This window comes from Ursus arctos, unplaced genomic scaffold (assembly GCF_023065955.2).
Source record: "Ursus arctos isolate Adak ecotype North America unplaced genomic scaffold, UrsArc2.0 scaffold_13, whole genome shotgun sequence".
Taxonomy (NCBI): Eukaryota; Metazoa; Chordata; class Mammalia; order Carnivora; family Ursidae; genus Ursus; species Ursus arctos.
This window is the reverse complement of record NW_026622797.1, coordinates 21,388,766-21,398,077: the sequence shown is the minus strand read 5'-3', so window position 1 is coordinate 21,398,077 and position 9,312 is coordinate 21,388,766. Positions and strand designations below refer to the sequence as shown.

Genomic DNA, 9,312 nt, shown 5'->3' with positions numbered 1-9,312 from the left:
GTGTGGCCAACGGTGGGGGGGGAGGGGCGGGTGGAGACGGGCTTTGAGGGCTGGACGTGAGAAGAGAAGGGCATTGGACTTGAGGGATTCCAGAGTATTCCACTAACCCACCTGCAAGTCCCGCGCCCTTTGGCGTCGCAGTTTCCTGTCAACTCGGTATGGCCATTTCTGTGCCATCACAAGGCGACTCCAGTATGTGTACCTGGCATTCCCCCCCACCCCAAATAAATGGAAACGGCATTAACCCTGATCTTGCATCCCAGCTCCTGAAGCCCAAACGCCCCTTCTCTGAGGTCCACTTGCTGGGTGACCAGCGCTCGGCCAGAGGGGACCCCACAGCCGCCTTCTTGCAAAGGGCAGTGCTTGGGCTTGGGGGAGGAGCAGCCTGGTAGGTTCCCGGGCACCGAGGGCGGCCCAGCTCCGAGCCCTGCGGCTTTCGCCCGCCGGAGCGCGAGCCGGCTGTAGGCGGCTCCTTCCTGTGCAAACTTTTCTGTCCTCTTCCTCCTCCCGCCCTCCCCACCAGCTTCTCGGCGCCCAGCGTCCAGCCTCCCCGCCCTTGGCGCTGCCTCGGGGTCGCCGCGCCCCGCAGCGCAAGCCCTCAGCGCCGGCCCCACCCCGTGCTCCGGGCCGGCCGCTGCCGGGAGCCGATGGCCGAGGCGGGCAAACGCTCCGCGGAGCCCCCGGGCGGGCCCGCCGGGCAGGCAGCAGCCGAAGCCCCCGAGCCCCAGGAGCCCGCACCGCCGCCGGCGACGGCCCTGCGAAGACTGCCGGGGGACCCGAGCCCCCGCGGCCGCTCCCAGAGCGACCTATCGTCGTGCTCCAGCAGGGGCCGCCCGCTTCGGGTCCACATCTCTGGCTCAGGTAAGGCGCCTCGGGGCGCCGGGGACCGGGGGAGGGCCGGCCGGGGCAGGTGGCGGCGGGACGCGGCCAGCCTGGGACGCCGGTGGGAGGGGAGGGGAGTGGCTGGGGAGGGCGAAGCCGAGCTCCCCCGCGCCGTCCTCTGCTCGGCTGCCAGCGGCTCTGGCCCTTGGCCGGAGATGCTCCAGCCGGGCTGCGGTAGGTGCTCCGGGTGGGCGCGCGTCTGTCCGAGCGAGGGTGCAGCCCCGGGGGTTAGGTCGGCCGGGCGGCGGTGCGGTGCCGGGAGCCCCGGCTGCTCTGGTTCTTAGGCTCGTCCGTCAGGAAGAGACTTTGGTCTCGCGGAAGGGTGCGGTCTCCTCACTCTGGGGGCTAGGGTCAATGCAGGTCTTGGAAACCCTCCTAACGGCTCGTGCTCCTGAAATAAGGAGTTCTTTGGGGTTTGCTGGTCAGAGCCCCCGGGGTCTGAGTTTTTCCGCCCTGTAAAAACCCATGCAGGTGGTGCTGAGAGTTTGGCCGAGCTGTGTCCTCCCATGGTTCTGACTGTTAATTTGACCAAGGCTCGAGCCAGCACCTCTGCGTTTGTACGGATCCGCTCGGCCCATGCCTAGCGCCCCGGTCCTCCCTCTGCGCGGGGCTACGGCAGGTGCTGGGGGCTGCTCTGTGCACGGGGACCGGCAGAACCAGGAACTCGGCCGCGGGCGGGTGCTGCTAGCGTCGCGCTGTGTGTAACGTGGGGCAAACCACTTACCCTTGTCTCTCGTATCTCGGTACTTAAAGAGGGAATGAGAGTGGGGAACTACCACACAGGGAGGTTATGGGGATTAAATAATTAATCATTTTTAAATGCTTTTGAACAAAGCATTAGCCTGAGAACTGCAGAACTGTTAAAAACAGTTCTAAAAACCGATTTGTTAAGTGCCCAGGGATTGTTTTCTGATTTGCAATCTAGGGATGCATGGAAACTGGAAACGAAAGCTTACATCAAAAGTAGTCCAGCAGCCAGAGGCCCTCGCAGTGGTGTGCACCCTCCACCGCCCTCCGCCATGACCCCTCAGGCTCCGTGCTCTGAGGTCAGGCCTTTGAGCTCTGACTCAACCTCAGATCTACCTGAAGCCGTTTCTTGTTCAAAAAAGGCACATTTCCGTATCTCTGACTTAGCATTCCAGCTAAGTAGCTCTGTTTCCCATCAGAACCCCCCATTTTCTTGTGCTTGTAATATTGTTTCCCTGGAGAATGTGTATACTTAGACAATATCAGAGGTGTTGTTAATCCGACTTTGCAGATCGTGTTGGATAAAGCCGCACGGAATTGTTAAATACAGGTAGTGGGATGTAGGTCATGGTATTTGAGAAAAGAGCCTCCTGCCAAATTCATATTGTGAAAAGCATTGAGTTGAATGTAGTTTACCTCCTGCTTGTTATGTCTCGGCCAGACGAAACTTGACCCATGGATAGTCTTGATTGATTTGTACAAAGATCAACGTTCAGATGACTCTAAAGAATCTACTAAAAATTAGTCAATTTGGTGACTAGATAACATAAGCATAACTTGTGTCATCATTTTTTCATCTTCATAGATAGAAATTAAGGGCTGTGTGCAGAAAAAGGGCAGTAAAGAACTTTTAAATGCGGGTGTGCAAAGTACACGTAATATGAACTATGGACTTCAATTTGTAAAGTGATTTTCCTTCCAAGAACTCTGTATCTTCCGTGTGCTCTCAAAAGGTGTTAGGAAGTGACAACTTTCAGCTGAGTTGTCCCGGGCACCCCAGGATGCTAACCCACGTAAAGGAGTGAACTTCTTCTAAATTACTGTACTGCGGGTTCAGAACTGAGCCTTGCATTTCTTTAAGAGCCAGCTAAGTGTGACCAGGAGCTTCCTGCCTTTCTTAGAGTCAGAGAGAAAGAGAATGAGCTAGTCCCTCACTGACACACACACAGTATTTCCCCAGAATCCTGCAGCCTCTGCATTCATGTCAGAGAAGCAGCGAGACGACAGGCCTGGGATAACAGAATTGTCTTAGAGCCCGATGGGAATGTTACACAGCCTTGGGAAAACATCGCGTGGCCTGGTGTAGGGCAGCCCAATTTCCAGGCCCTCCCCAGGAGCCCTGCACCCACACGGGCAATAGCCAGAGCTGGATCATATGTGGTCCTACCAGAACTGGCCCAGACCAGCAGCATGGGCCTCACCTCAGAATCTCGGATGCCACCCCAGACCAGCTTCATCCCAATCTGCATTTCCCAGGTTCCCAGGTCGTTCTCCGGCACAGAACATTTGAGAAGCCCTATTTTCTGACACTGATTTTCAGAGTTGGTTATGCACAGGAGTCAGTCTCTTGGGGAGTTGAAACAACAACACCACAGTTTATGGCTGGCTCCCTCTCCCCGGGGATTCTGACTGCAGTGGCATCAGGTGCAGCCTGGGCACTGGGTGATTCTGCCGCGCAGCAGAGCTTGCGAACGGTGTGTCAGCAGAGCGTGCTGCCATGTGTGTTGTGATGCTGTGGCCGGGGTTGTCCTGGGCAAGTGTAATTTGAAGGGTTTGCTTTAGTACCTTCTCACGCCCCCATGGGTGCTTTCTTCTGCGGCTGCCATCTCCCACATGGCACCTCTCACTCCCATTCTTGATGCTACCTAGTTGTCAGTAAGTCCTTCCTAAGGGTTAAATTCTTTTTTTTTTTAAGTTTTATTTTTATTTAAATAATCTCTGCACCCAATGTGGGGCTGCAACTCACAACCCCAAGATCAAGAGTCACGGGCTCTTTTGACTGAGCCAGCCAGGCGCCCCACCTAAGGGTTAATTTCTAACAATGAGTTAACTCACCTTGGGAGAGTGTTGAGTGGGGAGGAGACACCATGTTTTGCTGTGATGTATGGCTGGAGGGAGCAGGAGAGGGGAAGGAAGAGGAGACTGGAAGGTGTCATGGGTTGTCAAAGATGAGCCTCAGTCCAAAAAACCACCCACTCCCGGGCTGCTTGCATCTGTCACCCCATCCCTACTTCCGGTCCATTCTTCTCTCCATGAAAGAATAACCAAAAACTTGAAACTCGGCCTCTAAAATTTTGCCAAAAATGGCAATAAGAGTCGGTCCAATATGAAGCGTATTTTTAAAAGACCTCTGTGTGAGCGCTGTGTTGATGCTCCTGGGTTATCCCGAAAGATCCCACTCTTCCTGTCTGTGCTTTATTACTAGATTTTTGTCAAGAACAGCATCTCAGACTTCGGGGGCTTCTATTTAACTTGGGATTTGAGCAGTTATTTTTTATCACATGATAAAAATGCATTGCTTTGTCGATAAAAACTATAGTCTTATATTTTAACATCCATATAAAATGTAAAGAAACCCAAATATATTCAAATAAGTACATTTAAAAACCATAACTTAAATAACATCAGAATTGATACATAAGCCCTTTTATTGAGCTTATAAAAACTGACGCTTTTGTTTTAGAAAAGTCCAGATTGATTTTGCTTTAGAAAAATCCAGATTGATTTTGCTTTGTGGTTTTTGAACTCACGGTTCTGGAATTCAACAAAAGTTCTGCATATTTAAAATCTGGCATTTCTTTGTAAATAGAATGATATTTTACCCATTAAAAAAATTCCTGAAATAAGCTTTTCCTGGTATAATTTTCAGACCCATCTTTTCCTGCTTTAGTGGCTTCAACATTGTCAGTGGGTTGTGATGTGCTCTTCTGATAAGCCCAATGTTTAGTGACTAAAGAACCTTAGGATACAACCCAGGGCATGTTCCTTCTGGAAGCTTTCAGCAAGTTCTGTTTGCCAGGTGCTGTGCTGGATGCGTTGGGCCAGGAGGTGTTTGCTGTCTTCAAGCAATGACTCTTTGTCTTGCACGTGGGGCTGCACAGAGCAGAGGACTCCATGAGGCATCTCAAAAAAGGGAGGGATGAGTGAATGGGCCACTTCATAAAACGATGTACAGGAACAGTCTCATCTCTTTCGGTACCTGGGTCATCTCTCCAGCATCCCTTGCCCCGGTGCATGGAGGCGTACAGGTAACGGCAAAGCCAGGGTCTTTGTCTGGAGTCTTTGATCCCTCGTGTGTTCAGTGAAGAGGGAGTGAGCAATGTCGCAAGCCTGGATGTTTTCTCAGTCCAGCTGCCTGGCTGCCGGCACGAGATGCTGCTGCCCGAGACTGGCTCTGCAGCTCACGGTCACTGTCCCACTGGGGAAAGGCCTTGCTTGTCTACGCTTTGCCTGTGCTCTCAGAGCACCTTTCACTGACCTCCAAGGATATAACTCTTTGGGTCAATTTTGCCTGTCAGCTGTTGTTCTCCAGAGCCTAATGCTCTGCCCGGTGGCTGCGTCCCCAGGGGCTCCTGGGCCCCATTCACAGCTGGGCTGGAGCTGCCCCAGGCCAGAAACCGTGGATCCCTGCTCACTTTCCATTTGTGTAGCTCAGAGTGATTTTTTACCAAACAAAGGCCATCTGGCTCTAAGTTTACTCTCTGTCTCTGCCTCCTCACAGAAGAGCAGAGCTGCCCTAGTGGGAAAGGGGGGACGGTCTGGGCAGTGCAGGTGGGTGCTGGGCAGAGCAGACAAGGGGTGCTCAGATCCAGCGTGTGCCTGCCCTGATCAAGCTGTGCCCTGGTGTACAGGTACACTCCCCTCCCATTGCACAAAGGCCCTGGGCTTCCCATCCGTCCAGGAGCCACCCTTAGTCAGGCTTCATCACAGAGGCAGTGTCTTTCATCTCATTCTCACAGAGGCACCCCGTCAGCTGATGCGGGCCCCGTAACCGAGGCTGGCACAATTGAAAATTCAGCTTCACCTGTTACCCTGTAGCAGAGGCCGAAACACTTAAAAAATCGTCTTCACCTGTTAGGTAAGGACTTATGTGTAAAGTCAGGTTGCACCTGACTTGGGGCTGAGACCAGAAATGCACCGGGAACAGAGGCAACACTTGGAAGCGTTTCCTCGTGCGCGCTCTAGCATGGCCTCACCTGGCGTGGAGCTTCTCTTTCCTCTCTGCCGACCGGCTTTCTCCCTTTCGAGTCGGAACAGATTCCTGGCCTCACAGGTGTTTCTCCATCCACCTACTTACCCACACCAGGCTGGCTGGCTCAGGCGGTAGAGCATACAGCGCCTGATCTCGGGGTCGTGAGTTCCAACCCCACACTGGGTGTAGAGATAACTTAAAAACGAAATATTTAAAAAGAAAAAAAAAAACACATTATGGCTTCTACCTACCTTACATCAGCCTTACCTTTGCTTCCTTTTAGCTCTTGCCTCTGTGTTTACCTGGAAACATTTCTTCATATTTCTTAGCTCACATTTCCTGGAAGAGATCTATTGTTTGCAGCCACTTTTCATAGTAGGCCATAGGTCATAGGTCATAAAGAAGCCTGGGGATTGTCTATCCTTGTTCGGATACCCACCCAAACTCAAACCAGCTGTGGTCTGGAGGTGGGGTCACACAGTGCCAATATGGTCACTTAGAAAGAACTGAGCCCGGGGAAGTTTCCATTCATTTACTCATTCATTCATTCATTCATTCATTCATCTGGTATTTGTTGAGGGCTACGATGTGCTAGACACTGTTCCAGGCACTGGATGTGCAGAGGTAAGCAGATGTGGTGTTTTGTTTTGTTTTTTTTTTTTAGTTTTTATTTATTTCTTTGAGAGAGAGAGCATAGCAGGGAGGAGGGGCAGAGGGAGAGAGAGAAGCAGACTCCCCACTGAGCAGGGAGCCTGACAGGGGGCTCATCCCAGGACCCTGGGATCATGACTTGAGCCTAAGGCAGACGCTTAACCAACTGAGCCACCCAGGTGTCTCAGCAGATGCGGTTTTGCAGTTGTGGGGGTACCACTGAGAGCAGAAACCGTTCAGATAGGGTGTTGCAGACCCGGTACAGTGGCGTGTCTGGTCATCTAAGCCATTGTTATTTGCCATGATTATGCTAAAAAAAAGGGACATGATGATGATGTGTTCTTGTTTCCAGAGGATGCATGAAAAGCTAATTATACCCAAACTGGGCAAGCTTTAGTTTGCATCGGTAGTTCACTGGTAGCATCGAGACCAATGGCAAAGCTGTGGCTTTATCTTGAGCTCTAGCTACTGCAGGGGCTGCACCAGGAGAGGGATCCTATCTTGATTTTTCATTTATTCATTCAATTAGCAAACAGCTAATGGGCCAAACACAGGCTGCAAAGATATTCCTAAGGAATTCACAGTCCAGTGGGGGAAGGACAGGGAAATAAACCTAACAGCTGCAATGCAGTAAAGTATGAGCTATGACTCGGGCCCTATTCCAGGCCCCGGGGAGAACCCCAGAGGCTTAGCTCTATGAAATGGCTCAGGGCAGGGTAATCAGGAGGGACTTCCTGGAGGAGGTGAAGCCTGTGCTATCTCCATGCAAGAGGAGGAACTGGAAGGTGGAGTTGGGGGAGGTGGCAGAGGAGTGTTTGGGGACAGGAAACAGTATAAGCAAAAGCACCAAGACCTGAAACAACCAGCATTGTCAGAGAACACTGAGCAGTTCCCTGGGCTGATGGTAGGGTTCCTGCGGGAAAGGGGAGAGAAGGGAGACTGGGGGCTAGGCCAAGGCCAGAGAATGAGAGCATTCCTGTGTCTGAATGTTTCCCCGGGAGACACAATTTAGGTGACATTTGTAAGGCATTTGCAAGCTTGATAGAGTGGTATTCTGAGTGTATTCTGACGTCAACATTGAGCGACAATGGTGGGAGGAGCCCAGACAATTGAGATTTGAGACACAGAACCGTGGTTATTATCTGTGTGACCTTGGTTAACTTACTTCCGTTCCCTCTGCTTGGCATCTTTATATCTGACCTGGAGACCACGAGTAACAGTAACACCTAGCTCATGGGATTTTTGTAAGGCTGAAACATGGAAAAACTTGAACTTGAAAGTGCCTCCTTCTGTTATGGGACTTACTATGGTATATTTAAATTATGCATTGATTTGTCTCCTTCCTCATACTGTAAAGTCACTGGAAAGAGAAAGTATGTTTTATTTATTTTTGCATGCTTGGTGCCAGGGTCAGGTATATGCTAGGTGCTTACTAGATGTTTACAGAATTAATGCATGAATTACCTAAAAGTCCATTTTTTTGACATCAAGTATCTCTACATCAAAAATTGGGCAAAATAAATAAAATCGAACACTGGGTAGAAGCTCTGATGTCCAAATGTTTTAAAATGAAAAAAATGAACTAACCAGAGTTTTGAAGAGCCGCTCTTGAGATGATTAGCTCTTCCTTGGGGGTATTGTGGAAACTTGCCCTTGTAACATCTACAGAAGAAATTTGTGAAAGGGAAGTTGTGCATGTCAGTCCAGCTCAGGCCGGTGATGATGGAATCCAAGTAACCAGGCTTCCGCAGCCTCGCTGGAATTCAGGGCCGCATGGACGCACGTGTGCAGTCAAGCGGGCGGGAGAAGGAAGTGTGTCCTCCTGCTGATCCAGTCCTGCGTTATTTACACCCACTATCAGATTTCATCTTTATAGCAACCCTGCTACAGCTCCACTTTTTAGATAAGGAACCCGGCTCAGGTCGGGTCACCCACCCAAGTCCCACAGGTAGCAGGGAAGTAGTCCAACCAATACCCCAATCTCTCTGACCTCCGGGCTCCCACTCTTTTCTACCGCATGCTTACCGCAGTGCATGTCCATTGCCTCTCCCAGCAAACAACTCACACGTACCCCCCCCCCCCCCGCCCACAGGGAGGAAATTGTGTCATGTTTTACTCTACAAATACGATTATGAGAGATCATCATAATAAACCTGTTTCTCTCAAAAGTTCATTTTAAGGCTGCAGCCAATTATCTGTCTGTTTTAAAGTCTATCCAACACTTCAGATTTCTCATATAAATAGCAAATTTGAATTAACTGGGACAGGATTCTGGGATCCCATATTTTCAGGCAAGTACACATCAATTATCATTACTTAAGTGCATTGTTTTCAACGAAAACTACTCAATCTTGGAGTCATGTGTATAACTCATGCACAAGAACCATATCTTGTCTCAAAGTACAAGTGTAGTTTCAGTTACCGTGAAGCTCAGGGAAAAAAAAAAAAAACACAACACTGAAGCACCTTTAGTGTTTTAAAAAGACCGTACCGGGTGACTCATTATCTTTGATCACGCTAGCTGAAATTTGCACAGAGAAGTAGGTTGCACGAGCCTGCCTTAGGAAGGGTTCTGAGATCTGGCTCCCTTTGTGACCTATTGGCTAAAACTTGACATTTATATGCCTTACTTAGCAGTTTTCTTGATGTCTTTGTGAAGGCTTGAGAAAAAACAGCGGCTGCTTATCCTTCATAACAGGAAGAAACTTGTGACCTAAACAAAAGTACATTATCTGTATCCAGAGCTCAGGACTATGACCAGGGCAAGAATATCATAGGTGTGATGTTTCGATTTTGGATCAGCAACTCACATATTTTAAGTTTGAAGCAATTTAGGGCCA

At 50.2% G+C, this 9,312-nt stretch overlaps 1 protein-coding gene across 6 annotated transcripts in view; it reads left to right on the top strand.

Annotated features, from left to right (window-relative positions):
• The first annotated feature begins 455 nt into the window (after positions 1-455).
• PHACTR2 (phosphatase and actin regulator 2) overlaps positions 456-9,312 on the top strand; it is a 255,813-nt gene continuing 246,956 nt past the window's right edge. For 5 of the 6 annotated variants that reach the window (XM_026504949.4, XM_057310996.1, XM_026504946.4 and 2 more), the window contains exon 1: positions 633-861. In XM_026504949.4, the coding sequence (XP_026360734.1) occupies positions 648-861 (214 nt within the window). In that variant the 5' untranslated portion in view covers positions 633-647. Of the gene's footprint in view, positions 862-9,312 lie in introns of all 6 variants that reach the window. The other variant, XM_048225869.2, reaches the window with a different exon arrangement.